Consider the following 21,164-nt stretch of genomic DNA (forward strand, 5'->3'; position numbering starts at 1 on the left):
TTCAAAAATAAAGACAAACATGGAGCTCCTGATCCTCCTGCATGAGAACAAGCTAACATAACCGCTGTGTCTGAGAGTGTCTCCCTGTCACATTGACAATAACACAGCTGCTGATCTGAGCTCACAGTCATTAAACTGACCTGAGGTCAGCTGCTAGGACGTCTCTGTGCTCCTTACATATGAACCATGTGACCTCACACCAGTGCTGTGGATGACTGTAGTCATAGAAAAGTAGAGCTATTCTATAAGGATGTTATGTGTTTGTAGACTTTCTGCCCAGTTTGACCCATTTAGCAGACGTCAGCCTGTTTAAGGCTCTGATATCTATTCTGTGTGACTTACAGCAGTTATGACATGGTCTGATTTTCTCACCCAATAAAGGAATATTTCATATATCAGTCTACTCTTCATTCTATCAGACACAGTTATCACAGCTCGTACTTTTCTTTTTACACATGTATGTAAGCATTGAGCCAAATTTAGTAATGCCAACAATTTAAACAAACAATATTTGTCTCTTATGTATAATACATCTATATATGCACTGTCAAAGATACTCGTCTTTGAGTGAAGATTTAAGGTGATTGGAAATATAAATAAATGCAACTTGAATCTTTGACACAGAGTTCAAGCTCACTGCTGCAATATATCCTGTAATATATGTATATCATAATAATCTGACAATAACTATAATATTGGCCATATTATATTTACATTACTAAAGTGAGATGATTTTAGTCTCATGAACAACATCAGCTAATTGTTATTTACTAACTAATCTTAAAATGACTGTTCAGTACAGAAATGAAGCCCAACAATCATGTTTTACAGTCCCGTGGTCTCAGCCTCAGATACTTATCAAATCAAACAAAGTTCATATAAAATAGATGAACAAAAGATTTTCTCCTTCATTTCTGTCAAACAATGCTGTATGAAAGGTTTCCAGTGGTTAGTATCATAGTTGCTCGGCAACCTGAGCAAGCTAGACCATCCCATTTCACAGCCTTGCACTTCTGGCCTTTTTGGTCTTCGGAGGACGTGGCCTTCGCAGTCTACGTCCTCCTCTGAAGGATGCAGAGCCTGAATTGAGACATAGCCTGGAAACAGAGAAACATGCTGAACATTTGATGCTTTGGAGCAGAAATGTTCATGTTAGAAATACAGCAGAGCTGATCTGGGATCAGTGTGTTCACACCTGCAGCTACAACAAGATTTCATGTCTCCACACGTCAGCATGTGAACTTTACTTAGACTCAGTCTGAGCAGTCAGACGGCATATTTTTAAAGTTAACACATCAACACACACAGAGCTGAGCCCCTCCCACCTGTGCTGAGTTTCAGGTGGAGTCCCGCCTCCTTCCAGGAAGCAGCTCACCTGTGTGTCCGTGTTTAGTGTCCAGGTGTGGAGTGGAGCTTGTTGTTGGTGTGTGAAGAAACTGTAAGTTTGCTTTGTTTCCTCCTTTAACAGTTTGTCTTTAGGAACTTTACTGTTTGTTCAGCTCATGTTTGATTTCTTCACACAACAAACTGTGTGTGTTTTCATTTCCGGTCTCTCCATTAAATTCAGTGTGTAATGTTTTCCGACGAGGCCGAGTGTGTCCGCCATTTTCTCTCTGTGTGTATCATCAGATTCCGGGAATCAGACCAAACACACTGAATGTGTCCTGAGCTGGACCAGAGACACTCTGAGCTTCGGGTGTTTTTATTTACAGGGACAGCAGGAGACAGAGAGCAGATTTTGTAAATGAATATTTTGTATAGATGTGTGTTAGATATAGATTCAACATGTCGGTCTTAAAAGTACTGCGCCACAAACTGCTGGCTCCGCCCCAACAGGAAGAAGTGCTACAAAACACACGAAAGTTATTATTGTTCATTAAAACTAAACTCAGAAGTAAAACTAGATCTGAAAAAACAAGTTAAAATACAAATAAAAACTGCACACAAAAATTAAAACTAAATTGTTGATAATGATCAATTAAATGATTTTGGAAAATTCAAAACCTAAATAACTTTTTACAGGAAATGTCCTGCTAGTGTTTTTTAGTTTAGTTAAAAAAAAATTAAAATTAAAAAAAAAAAAAAACAACAACATAAAAATTAAAAACCTGCCTTATTATTCTTTGATAGACAAATTTATTTAGATGTTGGATTTCTCCAAGACTGTGAGTCACTGCTATCAAAGAGGTCAATGTTTTTATTATAAAATCCGCATTAATCTAAATCAGTCTAGCCTCTGACATAGACCTGAATACATAATAAAAATAAAAAAAATCTAAACTGAAAGAAGCAAACTAACCGAAATTAAAAAGAATTGAAAACACAAAGTGAAAAAGAAATGCAAATAAAAGCTAATTAGAAATTACAAAAGTATAACAACTCTGCTGTCTGTGGTTATGTTTCGGGTGGGGGTTTCAGCCACCCCAGATGCCTTCCTTCATTTGTCTGTCACTCACTGAGATCCTTTAAAGATGCATATGTACCTACCACAGTGTTATTTAAAGTTCTCACCCTCTTTGTATTCAGAGACAGCAGGTGGAGGGAGAGCAGAGGACTTTGTACAGTGTTGTTTAAAACAGACGTAGCTTCGATTCAGGAGGTCGGCCTCTGTTAAACTTATCATGAACTGTTGGCTCTGCTCAAACTGTTCACACTGAAATGGAGGAAATAAAGATGGAGGAAAAAAAACAGGTTTTACATTGCTCAGACTGAACAAAAGTTACTGTATGAAATTTAAAACGCTCTATTAATAAATCAGAACATTTAAAAATGCTTCAGTCACAGTTATATTATATTATATTAACAGTATAAGTCAGACATCGAACTGTGACATAAAAAAAACCTTAGCTTTTTTCTTGGTGAGAAAAAAGTTTAAAGAAAAATCAGTTTTATATTTTTATATATGGATTTGATTTGTATGGGACTTTTATGTATTTATTATAAATTAATACGGAATTCAACCTTTTGTGCTCTGTCTGTATAAAATGTAGACTGTTCCACAGTATCAGTGCTAGGGATGGGTACCGGTATCGGTTCTGATATAAACGGTAGTAACCAGACCGAAAAGCAGTGCACATTTTGGTGCTTTATTTCGGTGCTTTTTTTTCCCCAGAGATGTCATACACATTGGATTCTAGCCAATCATTTTACCTTTGCAAGGATAGTAGGCGGGTCCAGGTACGTACGTTCTTTTAGTGCCCAAGGCGAAGCGGACAAAAGTCTGGCTGTACTTCACAGCAAAAGACGCAAACTCAGCAGCTTGCAAAGGTGATACTATGCAAAAGTGATAACACCTCGAATCTGACGACGAACCTGGCTATGTATAGCGTTTTTTAAAAGCCGAGAAATGCACCGTGTGTTAGCAGCCTGTTATCGGACCCGGAATTAGCAACATCCCCCAAAAACCCGAAGAGGAGAGTCCTGGCCCCTAGCCCTGCCAGTGTAGCAGAAATGATGAGGATGATGATGCAGCAGCAGCTGTTCTTCTCTGCGTGAGTAGCTTCATGTTGTTCGTGTGTAATTTACGTTGAGTAGGCTAACCACGTTATTACATTAATGCATGTAAGGTGAACTAGCAAACACCATCATAGCTACATGCGGCTGTCTTCTTGTTTGATGGCAGATACTCCCTTCACCCTGGACAAAAAGGCTAAAATGACCAAAGAAAAAGTGGGAAACAGTTAAACATGAGAGGTTTTTGGACAAAGTTTGTGTTTTTTCCATTGTTTAAGCACTGCTTCCAGCCAAGAGTGATGCCATATATGCCCCATAGCTGCAGAAAAGGCTAACATTGTTATCTTTTTACAAAAAAAACAGCTGAACATGAGAGGTTTTTGGACCAATTTTGTGTTCTCCATTCTTTAAGCACCGGTTCAAGCACCGTCTAAGCACCGGCACCGTTTCAAAAGTACCGGTTTGGCACCGGTATCAGATAAAACCTAAACGATACCCATCCCGAGCAAGACTTTATCAAAGGTGTGAGCATCACAGCAGATGCCTTTGTGTCAAAGTAACTGAGTATAAAACACAGAAAAACATGAAGGAGATTTTCCTGGCCTGGGAGTTATAAAAATATTCTGCAGTAGATCAAAAACGAAAGAAAACCATTAATCAACATATGAACACTACCTGATGCTGCTGAAGTGAAGCAGAGCAAAGTTACAGAGGTTTTAGAGACACAGCTAAGCGTTTTGCAATTTTGCATAATTTTAAAAAGTTTAAATTTGTTCAGTAGCCTATTGAACAGCAGAAATGAGGCTTTTTTTTGGAAGTAAGTAAAAGGAAAAAAAAACAGCGTCCGACAGCCTGTAAACAACGGCAGACTTGTGCGTAACAAGCAAGCGAATAATGCAGAAAAAAGATTTTTAGACGGGAAACTGTTCTTGAAGTGAGGGAGAGAGAGAGAGAGAGAGCTGTGCCTGACGTGTGATTTTATCCTGGTGGAAGCAAAACAGCCAAAATCAGAGTGAATTCATGACGATGTTTATGTGAAGCGTAGTTTGGATCTTTTTTTGTTGCTGGTTCAGTCAATATTGTTTGGAGAGAGATCAAACCCGCAGCTTCAGAATGTAGCGCAAAAAGGGCGTAAACACAAAGCTCAGAATCAGCGAGCTGTCGGCTTTCAGCCCCTACCGTGAGAAAGGCGACATCTCACTGATTCTGATCCATGATCCATAAACGCTTTGTGTTTACGTCTTTGTGCAGAATCTGTGTACCTGCTCTCATTTACTGTTTTAGCTGTTTGGTGGTTGTTGACATTTTGTGAGATTTAATCTGAGATTCTGGCGTTTCAAGCAAATAAATTTATATTAAAAAATTGATTTGGGATTTTAATGAATCAATATCACGTTATCCAAGCTAGAATCGATTTTAATAGATAAATCGATAAAATCAAAACCCACCCCTAGAAACAAGTGGCTCTCGTGTCTTTCACTATGTCATTATAGTTCTTTTAAGCGGAGTGTCACGGCGGGGTGCACCGGTGTGAAGAATGAGGCAGACCCAGATGCAGACACGGTGGAGACAGAACGTAGTTTCAAAAATAAAGCGAGCCTTTATTGGCTGATTGCAGAAGAAAAAACATGAAACTAGGGAAACCAAGGAGACTATGAACACTGTGTTAACAGAAGGCCGTGACACTCAGTGAAACAATGAGGTAAACCTATGAAAACTGTGGTGAGGTTAACAGACGATCTGACACTGACTGAGTGGAACACACAGACTAAATACACATAAGGAATGATCAAAGGAAGTAGAATCACATGGGGAAAACAGCTGACAACAATTAACACAATGACAGGACACGTGAAACTAAATATAATAAACACAAAACACAAAGCTCTTTCAAAATAAAACAGGAAACATAAGGAGACACAGACATGACTTGAACTTGACAAACAAAAAAAACTTGGACATGAAACATGGCAGAATGTAACTAGATAAACTGAAATGAAACTAGACTAAAAAGAATAACAAAAACACCAAGAAACTCAGAATACTGGGTCACATGACCCAGGACCATGACACGGAGCTTATGAACCTCAAGTTTTGTGGCTTTTCACAGGCGCTCAGTTTTACGGCAAAATCGCCTAAAGCTGCGGATAGCTTCTGTGATCCAGGGTGGGGATTTAATAGTGCTGCCTTTCTAGTTTTAAGAGGAGCCACTTTATCTCAAATTTTTAGACACTGCGAATTGAAGGAGGCCACATGCCATTCAATATCATCCGTTTCAGGTAGATTATTATCAAACAGTTGAACAAATTCCATTGACACAGCTCAGCTGCTTGGGAGTAAACACAGGACTGATCTGTTCATCATTTAAATCCATAGTGATTTTCCTGTCTCCATCAGTCTATGGAGAGGTGGAGGCTCCTGCGCCAGAGGCTCGGCTGTGTACCCCGCCCGCTTCCTCTTCCCGGGGAAAGCGGCGCTTACGCCGCCATAATATGGACCATTTTGAGCAACTCCCGGTGGTGAGTTCCAGTGACTGTTTTTCGCACTCCTTGACTGATTCCTCACTCAAAACAAATAACGGACTCATCTTCGATTCATGGGGAGTTTCCCTCCTAGATGACGATGTAGACTGGGAAGAATTTTTCTGCTCTGCTCCCCCAAAGACTGTTCAGTTAAAGACTGTAAATAGTGGTGGCAGAAAGACCAGAACAAGCCCTGATAAACCCGCCAGTATCACACACCCAGTCACTATTTCCACACCCATCACTCAGCCGTTTCCTGCCAGCATGGTGGCCCAGATTCGGCCTTCCACTTCCACCATTTCACCTTCTCAGGTGAAGACAACTAAGGCTCAGCCTGTCCCTAGAACACCACCTCAGATGGCTAGAGCCCAGCCAGCAACCACTCCTGTTCCAGCTCCCAGGACGAGGGCAGCTGTGACCCAGTCTACCTCCACACCTGCTCCCGTTTCTCGGGTGGGGGTGACTGGTGTCCAGCCACCTCCCGAGCCTGTCCCAACGCCCAGGCTGAGGGCAGCCAGAACCCAGCCTGACTTCCCTAGAGGCACGGAAGAGATAGCCTCTCCACCTGTCAGTCCACCACTTTATCCACCTCCTGATCCAGCTTTGCACGCCCTCACACTATCCCTAGTTAGGCTAGCTGACCTGTCCCCTGCTCAGGCACCCGCCTTACTAGCCCAGGCGGTAGCTTTATCTCCTTCACTAGCTCAGTCTGTAGCTCAGCCATTAGCCACACCAACCTCAGCTCCGTCGTCAGCCTCACCTACCTCAGTTCATCCCTTAGCATCTCCACTTCAGTCAGTTCCCTCGCCTGCTGTTCAGCCTCCACTCCAGTCCCCTGTAGTTCAGTCTCCTCCTGCCCTCCAGTCCCCTGTAGTTCAGTCTCCTCCTGCCCTCCAGTCCCCTGTAGTTCAGTCTCCTCCTGTCCTCCAGTCCCCTGTAGTTCAGTCTCCTCCTGCCCTCCAGTCTCCTGTAGTTCAGTCTCCTCCTGCCCTCCAGTCTCCTGTAGTTCAGTCTCCTCCTGCCCTCCAGTCCCCTGTAGTTCAGTCTCCTCCTGCCCTCCAGTCCCCTGTAGTTCAGTCTCCTCCTGCCCTCCAGTCCCCTGTAGTTCAGTCTCCTCCTGTCCTCCAGTCTCCTGTAGTTCAGTCTCCTCCTGCCCTCCAGTCTCCTGTAGTTCAGTCTCCTCCTGCCCTCCAGTCCCCTGTAGTTCAGTCTCCTCCTGTCCTCCAGTCTCCTGTAGTTCAGTCTCCTCCTGCCCTCCAGTCCCCTGTAGTTCAGTCTCCTCCTGTCCTCCAGTCCCTTGTAGTTCAGTCTCCTCCTGTCCTCCAGTCCCCTGTAGTTGTCTCCTCCTGCCCTCCAGTCTCCTGTAGTTCAGTCTCCTCCTGTCCTCCAGTCCCCTGTAGTTCAGTCTCCTCCTGCCCTCCAGTCTCCTGTAGTTCAGTCTCCTCCTGTCCTCCAGTCTCCTGTAGTTCAGTCTCCTCCTGCCCTCCAGTCCCCTGTAGTTCAGTCTCCTCCTGCCCTCCAGTCTCCTGTAGTTCAGTCTCCTCCTGTCCTCCAGTCCCCTGTAGTTCAGTCTCCTCCTGTCCTCCAGTCCCCTGTAGTTCAGTCTCCTCCTGCCCTCCAGTCCCCTGTAGTTCAGTCTCCTCCTGCCCTCCAGTCTCCTGTAGTTCAGTCTCCTCCTGCCCTCCAGTCTCCTGTAGTTCAGTCTCCTCCTGCCCTCCAGTCCCCTGTAGTTCAGTCTCCTCCTGCCCTCCAGTCCCCTGTAGTTCAGTCTCCTCCTGTCCTCCAGTCCCCTGTAGTTCAGTCTCCTCCTGTCCTCCAGTCCCCTGTAGTTCAGTCTCCTCCTGTCCTCCAGTCTCCTGTAGTTCAGTCTCCTCCTGTCCTCCAGTCTCCTCAGTCACCGCATCCCACGCCGCCTCCCACGCCGCCTCCTGCAGCTGCTCCTCAGTCACCGCCGCCTCCCACGCCACCTCCTGCAGCTGCACCTCAGCCACCTTCTCCTCGTCGCCAGCGTGGTCGACCACCGGACCGGCTCAGTGGCCGCCGCCACCTTCCTCGCGGCCGCCCACCGGACCTGCTCAGTGGCCGCCGCAGTCTTCCTCGCGGCCGCCCACCAGAACTGTCCCGTCTCGGCCACCGGCCACGTGGCCGCCCACCGGAACAGTCTTTGTTTTGGACTCCATGAACGTAGTTGTCAGAGACCAAGCAGTAAGACATAGAAGATGCAGGTGTTAAATTCAAAACTGGGGTTTTATGACCCAAAAATAGGAATGATAATTAACAAAGCCAAAACTTAAACAGGCAGACCAATAAAATAGGTCAACTAAATAAACTAAACTCAAAATAACAACTAACAAAACCTCAAACAAACACAAGACAAACTGACCTGCTAAAATGACACATGAGGGAACTTAAATACTGGCTTAGCAAAATCATATCGCACACAGGGAAAACAAAATTGCTGCCATATAACCAACTAACACAAAACAATTTAACAAGCTCCAAACACCCTCCAGGCAATGAAGCATGTGGTTTAGCCCAGTGAGGTTTTCGGCAGTACTTCAGATCCCCAAGCCCTTTGCCACACCTTTTGCCAACTGGGAAGGAGAAGCCAAGCCCCCAGGTAACTCAAACAAAGAAAGGTGTATCAATATAACATAAAACAGAACTTTGACATTGCAGTGTTGATATAAACTAAACTCAAAAAATCCACTAAAATAACAACTCCATATATGGAGTGCACATAACACATCTCACACATCAACATCACACATATCAAAACATGATGAAAAAAAAATTTAATAAAGAAACATATTTGACAATTAGTAAAATATATTTAAAGTAGTGACTGCAAAGTAAACTAAAGTGAAGCAACTAGTGGTGAGAGCTTACCATGTGTGGCTTGTCATCACAGTAGTATTTTCAAAATATGTTTTAAAAAAGTGTTGATATAAAAAAAAATCAGTTACTTGTACTCTAACATGGTATAGTTATATATAATAATGCCAAATAACAAAGCCCAGATGTCAGTCTCTCTCTCTGTGTGTTCAAAGTGTTTGACCTTAGCTGTTCGTCTGATATACTCAATTCTAATTGTCTCTCTTGGTCACTCACAATGAAAATCTTAGCATCTTTAACTCTATTTGCTGATATTTGGACAGCACACATGATGGAAAGGGGGATTTCAGTTGATGTGCACATGAATGATTTGTGTTTCCTCTGCAGGTGAAGGTAGAAAGTGTGTGTGAGCTGATGTGAATTGAGCAGCATGGATCAGTGTGAGGACAGAGAGGAGGGAGTCCCTCCCTCTAAAACCACTCTGTGTGGGGAACATGAGAGCCAGACCAAAGCTCAGAGGTGAGATGACCATCTCTAACTGTCCATGACTCTTCTCCATGTCACAGCTCAGCACTCACATCACTGCTGCATCATTATTCACAGGGACCAGCGAGGAAGAAAACACAAACATGAACCTGAACCCAGAAAACGTGGCAAGTCTAAAAGTCCCCCCACTGATTTTAAGGTCCAGCCTGTGTCTGCTGCAGAGAGGTGAGCTGTTAGTAACATGAACTCTTTGATTTAACTGCTTGATGTTGTTGGATATAAACTGCAGTGCAAACACGTCATTCCCTCAGTCCCATTTAAACTGTCTCTTAAAAACAAGCCTTTGGTTTCTAAACAACTGAAAATCCACTTCAGCAAACAGGAAGTGATGCTTGTGCTTGTTTTCTTCCATCAGTCATGTTGTGCTGAGTGTTGGAGGAAGCTAGAGGAGCTAGCACTAACTTTGCTGCAAAGGTTTCACTTTTACTCATCAAACTCAGAGCATCAAAAATGACTCAAACACTGGTTATTATTTTTAACTTCTACAAACTAAAGTCACTCTCCACTTTTCTGAAAATCCATTAAATAAAAATCAAACTGTAATCTGCTAAAATGTAGAAAAGAAAGTTTCCTTTCTGACTTTGAGCCTTTTGGAGATCAGTTCATCTTCTGCTCACTGAACTGTTGACAGAAAGAGAAATTTGAAGCTGTTCAATTATGCTTTACTTTTTGTATGTGTGGGGAAAATCTGTTTGAAGCATCTTCTTACTCTGAACACACATAACTACAAATGATATCCCAAACTTCTGAATTCATAATGCAAGAAAAATATACTGAATATGGAAAACAATTTCCATCATATTTGTAGTATGAAGGTAAAACTTTCAGACACTCATTAAACATGCAACATTTGTGATTGTGCAAAACAATCAGAGGGGTCAGATGGAATGCAGCTAGTGACGTTTGGAAAGCTAGTGTTCTGGTGGTGGAGGGGAGACCAGCTACTCAAAAACACCACTGTTTGTTGGAACAGGAATAGGAAGTGATACTCTACTGCAGAGACAACGAACACCAAGTTAACTTTCATGTGTAATTTACTACTCTTAGCTGTCTGTGTCACATGAGATGGTTTAACTCACATTTCTTCAACCACTGAACCACTACCATAAAAAGACTATAAAAACTGCACCAGTTAAAATAGAAGAATCATAAAGTTCTGTTTTGGCTGTAGGTCTGTATTCCACTTGTTAGTGATGTCATGAGTTCACTTTTACCTAACCTAAAAGATCAACAACTTGAGAAAGTTGTTGCTTATCAGCTCCTTCAGCTAATTGATAGAAACAATACATTTGATTTGATATCAATACAGTAACAGATGAAACCACAGGATTGAAACTGTTGGGTCTGCGCTTCCACAGGCCCCACTAGTTTAGAAACGTATTCCTCATGAAGAAGGAAACAAAGCGGAACGGTTAGCTGGCAAGGGAAACCTGGTCGGAACCAGGCTCTCAGAGCTCAACGCTCCTCACCTGTCTCCAACCGAACTTCTTCAACAAGCAGCCTTCCTCACAGCCTTTTTATTTCCATGACACACAGTTTACACAACAGTACACACAAGCACTATATAAGGCACTATGTGTGTATGTGTGTGTATGTGTGAGAATGTGTGTGTGTGAGAGAGAGAGAGTGTGTGTGTGTGTGTTTGTGTGTACATGTTTGTGTCATGGGTGTGTGTGTGTGTGACCTCCTGCTCACCAAAAGGATCATAAAAGCAGGAAGCTTACCACACAAGAAACAGATCTTTCAGATGTCCTTACAATAAAACCTCCCCCAGCACCAGGGTAGCTTGAGAGGTGGTCAGAGACAAAGGATTGTCTTTGATCCTACTGCTTGAACTAAGACTTACAAATTTAAGAAAAACAATGACAACATTTAACAATTTGACTCCAACAGAAACAGCATTATTAAAAGCAGCAAATAATATTTTTATGAGCTCAGAAAAAGGTGAATAACTACATTTGAGCTACATTTATAAGACCTTTGATACAACTGATCATATCATTCTTATTAACCCTTTAAGACCTACCATAGAACCAAGTCCGCCAGAGCTTACTTTATATTTTTACATGCTGTAGTGCCATTTTTGGGAGCATTTCAAGTTGCTATACAACAGTTATAGCTCAAATTCTAATAATATGTATGCATTAAGTCCATAGTAACTACATAAATTGCAAAAAATTGCAATAAACTACAAAAAAAAATTGTTTTTGTTTTTTTAACATATTTTTCTACTTAGAGAAATTTAAGAGGTTTATTCCTCAAAACTTTAAATACAAAAAAGTTGCAAAAAAGGAAATTAATTTTGAGTGTCTTCATAGTTTTAATTTTGAGATACACCAGTTTTTATATACTGCAGGAAAAACGAAAATAAATATTATAATGCAAATTTGCAAAAAAACTGCATATGCATCAAAATAAACGATTTCCAGCAGTGCAATTTGAGCTCTAAGCATCCCAGAAACAATACAAAAAAGCATGAAGTCAAACTTGACTTTTAAAAACACCAGTATAGGCTTATAAGGCCCTGAAGGTAAAAAGCGAAATTTTCCGTGAAATGCCATCACTTCAAGTAATAGCAGACATACGATAGTTCGCGTTGACGTCTGTTCTAACGTACGAAGAGTTACGAACAGCTGATCGGATCGGCAAAGCGTGTTTCTGGAATATTATGTTTTTGTTGCTGCAAGTGCTTTTTATGCAATTTTTGCAAAGCTTTATGTGGAAGGAAACCGTGACCGAGGACAAGCTGATGGCATAACATGTAAATACAACTCCTCCGGTTTCATATCCAAAACAAATTATTGCGCTAGCTCACGTGGTTCCGGTTCTACAGGGATTTAAAAATAGTTATGCAAAACGGAGCATGCCCGCTCCGACCGGCTTTAAAGGAGACAGATTGCAAAACTGGGTTGGCATTTATGATTTATGTGTCTGTATGTTGAAACATGCATGCTTATCTTAAATGTGTGGCAAAAAACCGAAACTTAACAAATTTTTATTTTTGCTTCTCAGGACCAGGGATATGTATTCAAAATACAAGAACACCATCCACAAAAGTATTCCTATCTGTTCAGGACCTCCTCCTGTTTACCAGCTAAAACCAAAGAAAAAAACGTTTGGAACTCTGACAAAAATGACTGTTGGTGAAAAAAATCAAAAAAAGACAAATAAAACCATCTTACTTGTGGGTGAAACAGGAGCAGGAAAATCTACTCTGATCAACGCTTTGGTCAACTACACGATGGGAGTGAAGTGGGAGGATGAAGTCTGGTTTAAGATTGTAGAGGAGGAGGAGAAAAGTCAATCAGTAAGTCAGACATCAGATGTGATCGTGTACGAGATCTTTGGTTTTGAAGATGAAACTCTGCCCTACTCTCTGACCATCATTGACACGCCTGGATATGGTGCCACCAAAGGGATTGAGAGTGATGTCATTGTTAGTGAAAGATTATTTGACTTGTTTCGATCAGATGATGGAGTTCAAGAAGTTCATGCAGTGGGTCTAGTGATGAAGGCGAGTGATAATCGACTGAGTGATCGATTGAGGTACATCTTTGATTCAGTGATGTCTCTGTTTGGAAAAAACCTGGAGAAAAACATTGTAGCTCTGATCACACACTCAGATGGTGTAACACCTGAAGATGCTCTTGAAGCTCTTGAAGCTGCAAAAATAAAATGTGCCAGAAAAGAGGATGAGCCAGTTTACTTCCTGTTCAATAACCAACAGAAAAAAAAGAGAAGAAAGAAAGATAAGGTGGGTTTGGATAACGCATGGAGAGTATCAGAGGGAGGAATGAGTGAATTCTCAGAATTCCTGGAAAATATTGAACCTCAGAAACTGATGACAACTGTTGAAGTGTTAAATGAACGCATCAGATTGACAGCCTGCATTCAAAACCTGCAAGAAAGAATAGATTTTATTGAATTAAAACAGACAGAAATAAAACAGACTCAAGAGGCTCTGAAGAAACATAAAGATGAAATGAAGATAAATAAGGAGTTCACTATAGAATTTGATGAGGTCTCCAAAGTTAGAGAAAAGATCGAGGTTGGGTGGTGGTGCTTGTTGGCTGGGTATGCAGGAGCTGTCAGCTGTAAAGTCTGTGAGGAGAACTGTCACTATCCTGGATGCACAATGGCCTGGTATCCTGAACACTGTGAGGTCATGGAAGGAGGCCACTGTACTTCTTGTACCAACAAGTGTCCTGCATCAGATCATGTGAAAGAAAGGAAGATCTATGTAACCGAGACAAAACATGTCAAAAAGACTAATGAAGAAATGAAAGAGAAATATGAAAAGAACAAGGCGGAAAGTGAGAACAAGTCCGGCCTTTTGGAAAATCTAGAAAAGGAAATGAACCAGCTGACAGCAGAGAAGTCACAGTGGCTGGAGGAGTCCTACCAACATCTTGTCAGACTGGAGGAAATCGCTCTGAATGTTTTTTCTCTGTCCACTATTGTACACTTTGAGTTATTAATTGAGAAGATGAAGGAGAAAGGAGACACAGGGAAGGTCCAGAAACTGGAGGAGATGAGAAGCAGAGTGGATGAAGGTGCCAGAGGAGCTCTGCAGTACATACTTCACATACCTGCAGTTATGAAAAAATTTGGGAAAACCTTATGGAATAAGATGAAAAACCATCAGACAGCTTTGTAGAATTTAACTCAAATCACAAGACATTCTCATGGTTTCACAGAAAATACAGTATTTCTGTAAAAATTGCATATGGAAATTTTTCACTTGCACATTTAATCAGTTATCAACTAAACATATCAGTTTACTCTGTCATTGGTAATTGGCCTCAGGATGATGAGACCAGCTACAACCCAGTCTTTGACAATTATGCTAAATGTTGTGATGAGTCCTATCTCAAAATACGTGATCACTGAATTTAGAAAACATACTCATATCCAAAAGGTCACATTCATTAAGGGTCAGACAGTGGAATGTGTTGAGTATTATAATCTAATATATCTTGGAACAATGATTGAGTGAAAACTGAACTGTGAGACAGACTGTGACTGTGTGTGGAAAAAAAAAGAAAAGAAAAAAAAGCATTTAATCTGTTATTAGACTCAATTGGCTTCTCTCAAAATGTAAAAGAACCCACCCACCACTTTAATCACACTTTAGATCTTGTTTTAACATATGGCATAGAAACTGAATGCTACTCCAACAGAGGTCGATCATCTTGCTAATAATTTTGCCTCCTCACTACGTACGACTCTGGATACTGTAGCTCCCGTGAAAAATAAGGCCTCAAATCAGAAGTACCTGACTCCGTGGTATAACTCTCAAACACATAGCCTCTATTTAAAAAAAAAAAGCCCTCTGTAAAGTTCACTAAAGGTAAGAGGTCACTACAGGACAAATTCCTTGATTTTAAATCTGTTTTCTGAACTTTAGACCTCAACACTGGAGAGACCAAAAATTACTTCATGGAAAAACATAGAAAAGATGAGACAAGACCCAGCTGTCCAGCTGCATCAAAAGGTCAAAGGTCACTCTTTGAGCGTGCCAATGTTCACATTAGGGATGCAACGATACCAATTTTTTCAAACCGATACGATACCGATCCTTGGATCTGAGTACTTGCCGATACCGAGTACAAAAACCGACACGTCTACCACACACACAGAAAAATGCAATGAATTAGAAGACAGTTTTTTTTTCTGTCAATAAAAAAATCAAATATTAATAAAAAAGACCACAAAAATTAAATTTCAAGTAAAAAATAAACACTTCTCTTAAATTGTCCAGTGTCCACATTGTAAACAAACAAACAAACAAACAAAATAACTCAAGTATTTTGGAGTCTCCAGCTTTCAGACATAACATTAATGAACCTATTGCAGAGTATCCACATTGTAAAAACAAATAAATAAATAACTGAACTCTTTGGGTCTCTTTCCCGCTTTCAGATTGAAAAAATAAACACTTCTGTTCAGAGTAAAACAAATAAAACTTAGGTTTCAGAATAAAATAAACACTTTTGTTAAATTATTGCACAATGTCCATATTATATCCAAACAAAATAACAGTGAACTATGTGGCAATTGTCTACAGCTTTCAGATTTACATAACATTAATGAACCACCTATTGCAGAGTGTCCACATTTTAATCAAACAAAAAAACTTCAGTCAGCAAGCAGTGGTGTGACCTCCGAACTAAACTGTTTTTGGGAAAGTGAGAGGCAGGTTCTTTTTGATAAAAAGAATCATCTCTGCATGATCAGCTGTGAGCCTGTTTCTGCTTTCATTCACAATGTGTGACACTGAGCTGAAAAGCCTTTCACTATCTACACTTGTGCATGGTGCTGAAAGGTATCTGCCCGCCACTTTAGCCAGGTTTGGGAACCGCACTTTATTAACCATCCAGTATTGTAGAGGTTTGTCTTCTCGTAAAATTGCGGCCTCTCCAAGATATGTCTCTAACTCTACACTAGAACCTACCGCAGCTCTGCCCACCGATGCTGATGCCTGCTCATCTGCAATTTCATCAAACATGCTGTCCAAACTAGTTGTGGGCTGGTCACTGCGTGCTTTTCTTGAAGGTGGTTCATTCAGGTCATGATCCTCCTCTTCAGGCAACCTTAGCAGCTCAAGTTTTAGCATCTCCTTAGCATTTGCAGCAGTTGTGGTGCTGGAGAAAAAACGATTTTTATATCTAAAACAGAGAAAGAAAAAAAGTTAGCTGACAATTGTTTTGCTTACCATTTTTTTTGCAGTAACACAGTTACATACACAGTCATATTCACACATACAGTCAAACAGTTACACACAGGCACAACACTCACCTGGGATCGAGTAGCGTGGCGATGCTATAGAGTGGGTTTTCCTCCACCTCAGAGAACCGCGTCCTGACAGCTGCAGCCAAGGTTCCCTTCATTGCTTTGATCCCATGGTCCTCGTCAGTCTCCCTTGTTAGAAATCTGTGGAGCACAGTGACCGCTGGAATGACGTCTGCAGCCGTGGCATCTGAAGAGCTGACTTTTCGAGTTAACTCCTCGAATGGACCCAGAACAGATATCACCTTCTCCAGCAGTGTCCATTGGTGAGCCGTGAGAGTATCAGGGAGTCCATATTCAGACACAAATATTCCCAGAGCCCGTTTCTGCTCGATCAATGACTGTACCATATAAAAGGTGCTGTTCCAGCGGGTCTGAACGTCTTGCTGGAGCCGCTTCACAGGCTGGTTGATCTGTAATTGAATGTCCTCCAGACGGGAGCTAGCCAGAGCAGAATGTTTAAAATGTCGAACTATTTTGCGGCCAACTACCACCGCATCAGCAACACTCTTCTGTGACAGAAGGCCCTCATGAACAACCAACTGGAGTGTAGCACCCTCAAGGATTGACGTACGCACGATGTAGTTATAAAACAGGGTTTATTCTGGTCTTGGCAACCCGTGAGAACTGCTCACGGACAAAACAATAAAACAAAAACATCACATCAAAATGCGCTCTTGTACGTAGTGTCAATCAATCAAAAATCCTTAATTACAGAAAATAAACATTTAAAATACACAAACCTCATGAGCTGACATCCAGGAGGTGCTAAATAGTCCCTTATGGCCTTATTGCCTTATCTTCCATCTTCTTTGTCAATTATTTCCACTCTTTAAATGATATTTTCTCCATGTGTGGAGCTAACTGTGAGCTGCAGCATGCAGACACCATGTGCGCTAGCAAAAGAAAAGTGGCTGGGTGGAGACCCAAACAGCAAAACTGTACCCTACACAGTTCACCACCAGAGGGCGCAAAGGAACAAAATCCAGACATACAGCTTAACAAATATCAAATGCAACAAACATCAAATGCAAAAGACCGTTACATGGAGAGTGTGAGCAGTACAAGGCAGGCTGGGCAGCTCAGCATCACTCATGGCCTTTATCATATTTCTTGGTTGTCCCGGAGCACTATGTGGACGTACGTCTTTGGTATATCCCAGGTTTGAAGCATGCTATCGAAAGCAGTTGCGATGGTTTGGCTGGTGTAGGAGCCCCTGAATGACTTTGCATGTAGAGTTACTTGATGATGAACAAACTCCTCATCAATCCACTGCGCCGTTAAACTGAGGAGCGACATCGGGGACACACTGCTTCTCCAAATGTCGGTAGTGAAGCTTAAGGCTGAAACCTCCTGCAACAGGTTATGCATGTGTTTTTTTACATCTTCAAAAAGTTTTGGCAGCATTACGTCCGTGATGTATGGGCGGCTGGGAATCTCATATCGCGGCTCGAGTACGCTGAGAAGACGGCGAAATCCTACGTTTTCCACAACCGACAGTGGCTGGTCATCCAGAGCGATAAAATGAGATAGAGCCTCTGTTATTTTAATTGCTCGTGGATTTTCTCTAGAGATTTTTTGTCGCTTTTCCAAAACCTGTGTTAAAGTGGGCTGTTCTGGTCTTGCGTTAGCCTTAGCAAACTCGGTGTACTCCAGAGCATGATGTGTCCTCAGGTGTTTGATTAAATTGCTTGTATTGAACGACATACTCTCCTTCCCACCCGTGGACACCTTACCGGTACACAGTTTGCACTCTGCCTTGCTTTTGTCATCTACACAAATTTTGAAGTAAGTCCACACTGCTGACATTTTGTTTAGCGTAGCTGCAGGAGCCGCCAGTCTCACTTGCCTAACCCCCTAGTGACATGTCCCCCTAGCGGCCAATCTAAAAAATTACAACAGAAAGTACAGGCCACCTTCTGATTCATGAAGTAAATTAGTATCGATTCATGGTATCGGTTAACTTTTGCGAGTATGAGTACACGCACATTTTATGGCATCGGCCCCGATACCCGATACCAGCATCGGTATCACTGCATCCCTAGTTCACATGTTTGACAAAAGCTGTGTCCCAAAACGTAGGCTGCATCCTTCGGAGGATCCGGCCTTCATGGTCTACATGGGCCGGGTCCTTCTAAGACTGAGAAGGTCGGAAGTGTGAGACTGTGAAATTGGACAGTCTAGCCTTCAGATTAGCGTCACCGCTGTGTCGGTGGAGTTTAATAAACTCAGCTGTCTGCTCCTTGCTATCTAAAATATAAAAGTCTTTTCAGCTAACTTTTTTCTCGACTGTCTCACACTTCTGTTTAATCAGCTTTCTTTTTGACTTTTATTCAGCTGTGTGAAAATCCCAGAGGAACCCACCCGACGGATTAATAAAGTTTTATTTAATCTAATAATCTGATAACTTTGATCTCAGCCAAGATTTCCGGAACAAATAAAACACAGAAAAAAGCCAAACAATAATATTTTTAAGTTATCTGAGTGACTTATATATCATGTTTAACCTGAGTAGCGAAAGACAGAGGGGGTCTGAAAACTGATGAATCCGGGAGTCCATTGCTCTCGCCGTTGCGAGTGATCATTGAACCCCCCGGTCTAGCTGGTGGGTAACAGACGTCTCCGAAAACATCCGAGCACTTTTGCAAATATGCGATGTCTTGATGAACCAAGCAGATATTTGCAGTTTACACAGCTACTTTTTCCACTGAAAATATGTTAAAAGTTTATTTTGTGACCCAGAAAGATCAATAAGAGTAATTTTAAATCTTAGTAGCGGCCGCCATTGTTGGAAACTGAAATTGGCTTGGCCGTGCTATAAATTCTGGGATATGGTGGGCCACGAAGGACACACCCTACCCATCCTTCAAATTGGGGGAAAAGGAGGACACATTTGTCGGCCGCATTTGAAGGAGTCAGTCTTCGTCCCCTGGCTGTGACGTAATCGACCTTCAAATGCAGCCAAAGACAGACGGTTTGAAAGAGAATTGAAAGAAGCCATTTACATCCACTGTGAGCGACCATCTTTGAACAGAGGCGATGGTTTAAGACACCAACTGTCTGCCATCTATAATCCAGTTTGAGAGCCTTCACAGACAGCTTAACGTCTTTACTTTTCTATATAAAGCGCCATGAGACAGCTGTTGTGATTTTGTGCTTCATGAATAAAACTTTACGTTTATTCCATTTTGAAAAACTTTAATTATTTTGAATGTGTTGCTTTCGGGTGTTCCAAAACTAATGCAGCAGAGCTTCTGTGAACATAAAGCTAAAAGAAACATAATTATATGTTTGGCATAAGAGATGACCTAGTACAGGAGACTGACTGCAGGACACATAGGGCTTCAAGTACAGTAAACAGATTTAAAATCAAGGATCTGACCTTTAGTGACCTCTGACCTTTAGTGACCTCTGACTGGTTGTTGACTCACATTCAGGAATGTGAGTCAACAACAAAGATGAGTGTTGACTTCAGGAGAGCACAGAGAGATCACTGTCCAATTAAAATCGATGGATCCTCTTCAGTATCATCTTTGTCACTGCTGATTCCTTTGTGTCATCATTTGTTGAGAAGAGAGAACAGTTAAAACGGAGGAGCAAAAGGAAGCCCTGAAATCTGAATCCAACAAGGAATGACCAGTGTTGGCTCACCAATGGGGTGGCTGTAGCTCAGGAGGTAGAGCTGGTCACCTACTGATTGGAAAGTTGGTAGTTCGATTCCTGGCTCCTCCAGTCTGCATGCTAAGTATCCTTGGGCAAGATACTAACCCCAAGTTGCTCTCCGATGCATCCATCGGATTGTGAATGTGGTTAGCCAGCACTAAGTTCAGAGAAAGTGTGTGTGAATTTTACATTTTGTATAGAGCCCTTTGAGTACTCCAGAAGAGTAAGAATAGGTCCATTTACTGGTTTGGCTCCAGTTGTTATAGATTCAATGATGTTGTTCCTACAGATACTTTTTAGCATCTTTGTTGTATTAAAGCATTGTAATATGAAGACAGAAACAAGGCAGAAAACAGCTCCATGATCTGATCATGATCTGATGTTGTTTTGGTCTTTATTTCTGTCTTTCAGAACTGGGTTTGTCATGGTACTGGGACCTTTTGATCCAATGTTCTTAGTTTTCTTTTCTTTTTGTATTTTGTTCATTATTTACTCCATGGTTATTCGGTTTAGTTTATTAGATTTCCCCTCGTGTATTTACCCCGTGTCTCCCTCCATGTATCTGTGAGTGCCCATACCTCATTTCTCCTCCTTGTGTTTTATTCTGTTTTCCCCAGCCCATTATGTCTGTGCTCTCCCAATGTTCTCTCTCCCTTCTGTCCGTATCTCTGTGTACCTTCTGTTTTACTTTAATAGTCTCCCATCAGTGTACGTCACGTTGTGTTGCTGCTGCCCTGTCTTATTATAATTATTAGTATCAGCTGTGTTCCCTGTGTGCTTCCACGTCCCTCGTTATTCTCCGGTGTATTTATGTCTGCGTCTCCCTCAGTTCTATGTCGCATCCTCCCTCATGACTCTTGTATTACTTTGTATCACCTTTGCCTTTTTTCAACAATAAAGCTATATTTTGAGTTTAGTCCTGTTTCCCATGAGTTTGCGTTTGGGTCCAATTCCTCCCTGCACGCAGTCGGATTATGACAGGATTGGAAACTATCAAAGGTCTAAAAACAGCCTCAACCCCCCCAAAGAGCAAACTTTACACACCTCATCTTTCAGCTACAATCTTTGTTGCAGGGATCTTCTGCCAAACAAGGCTGAGAGAAGATTTCTTACAGCTGTCATGTTGATGCTGTTTCAATCTTTGGGCAAACGCACTCATATATTAGGGCTGATATCAGGGCTGCACAAGTTCTTTGTGTTTGTGATCATGAATAATAGAAGTGTGCCTGTTGAAGATCATGTTTGCTGCATTATTATATGTCCTGTTATTGTTCTGTATTATTCAGCTTTCACCATCCTTCCCCAGCCCCCTGTTACACCATCCATACAAAGCCAATCTGACTGTGAGCCAATGTG

At 41.7% G+C, this 21,164-nt stretch overlaps 2 protein-coding genes across 5 annotated transcripts; one reads left to right on the top strand and one right to left on the bottom strand.

Moving 5' to 3' along the window:
- The first annotated feature begins 1,345 nt into the window (after nucleotides 1-1,345).
- On the top strand, nucleotides 1,346-20,680 carry LOC147316634 (uncharacterized). 4 transcript variants are annotated; one of them, XM_086313157.1, is made up of 5 exons: nucleotides 1,384-1,438; nucleotides 5,851-5,972; nucleotides 9,198-9,329; nucleotides 9,414-9,521; nucleotides 12,369-20,680. In XM_086313157.1, the coding sequence occupies exons 3-5, from the start codon at nucleotides 9,241-9,243 to the stop codon at nucleotides 14,011-14,013; spliced, it is 1,842 nt and encodes a 613-aa protein (XP_086169283.1). In that variant the 5' UTR covers nucleotides 1,384-1,438; nucleotides 5,851-5,972; nucleotides 9,198-9,240; the 3' UTR covers nucleotides 14,014-20,680. The 4 variants fall into 4 exon arrangements, with proteins under 4 accessions (XP_086169281.1, XP_086169283.1, XP_086169282.1 ...); XM_086313156.1 differs by having other exon boundaries at nucleotides 1,400-1,438; nucleotides 5,830-5,972; XM_086313155.1 differs by lacking the exon at nucleotides 5,851-5,972 and having other exon boundaries at nucleotides 1,346-1,438.
- On the bottom strand, nucleotides 15,526-16,510 carry LOC147316635 (zinc finger BED domain-containing protein 4-like). Its single transcript, XM_086313040.1, has 2 exons — nucleotides 16,155-16,510; nucleotides 15,526-16,024 (listed from the first exon to the last, which is right to left on the bottom strand). The coding sequence occupies exons 1-2, from the start codon at nucleotides 16,493-16,495 to the stop codon at nucleotides 15,526-15,528; spliced, it is 840 nt and encodes a 279-aa protein (XP_086169166.1). The 5' UTR covers nucleotides 16,496-16,510.
- Nucleotides 20,681-21,164: the final 484 nt, after the last annotated feature.

The sequence above is a fragment of the Aulonocara sp. 'chitande type north' Nkhata Bay genome, linkage group LG12 (genome assembly GCF_057382095.1).
Source record: "Aulonocara sp. 'chitande type north' Nkhata Bay isolate Kocher_YH1m ecotype deep benthic linkage group LG12, A_spYH_male_GT1.1, whole genome shotgun sequence".
Classification (NCBI taxonomy): domain Eukaryota; kingdom Metazoa; phylum Chordata; class Actinopteri; order Cichliformes; family Cichlidae; genus Aulonocara; species Aulonocara sp. 'chitande type north' Nkhata Bay.

Coding starts and splice junctions, on each gene's coding strand:
- LOC147316634 (XM_086313155.1), top strand. CDS start 9,241: ATGGATCAGTGTGAGGACAGAGAGGAGGGAGTCCCTCCCTCTAAAACC. Junction 9,330..9,413: donor AGCCAGACCAAAGCTCAGAG/GTGAGATGACCA, acceptor CATTATTCACAG/GGACCAGCGAGGAAGAAAAC. Junction 9,522..12,368: donor CCTGTGTCTGCTGCAGAGAG/GTGAGCTGTTAG, acceptor TTTGCTTCTCAG/GACCAGGGATATGTATTCAA.
- LOC147316635 (XM_086313040.1), bottom strand. CDS start 16,495: ATGGTACAGTCATTGATCGAGCAGAAACGGGCTCTGGGAATATTTGTG. Junction 16,025..16,154: donor GCCACGCTACTCGATCCCAG/GTGAGTGTTGTG, acceptor TCTCTGTTTTAG/ATATAAAAATCGTTTTTTCT.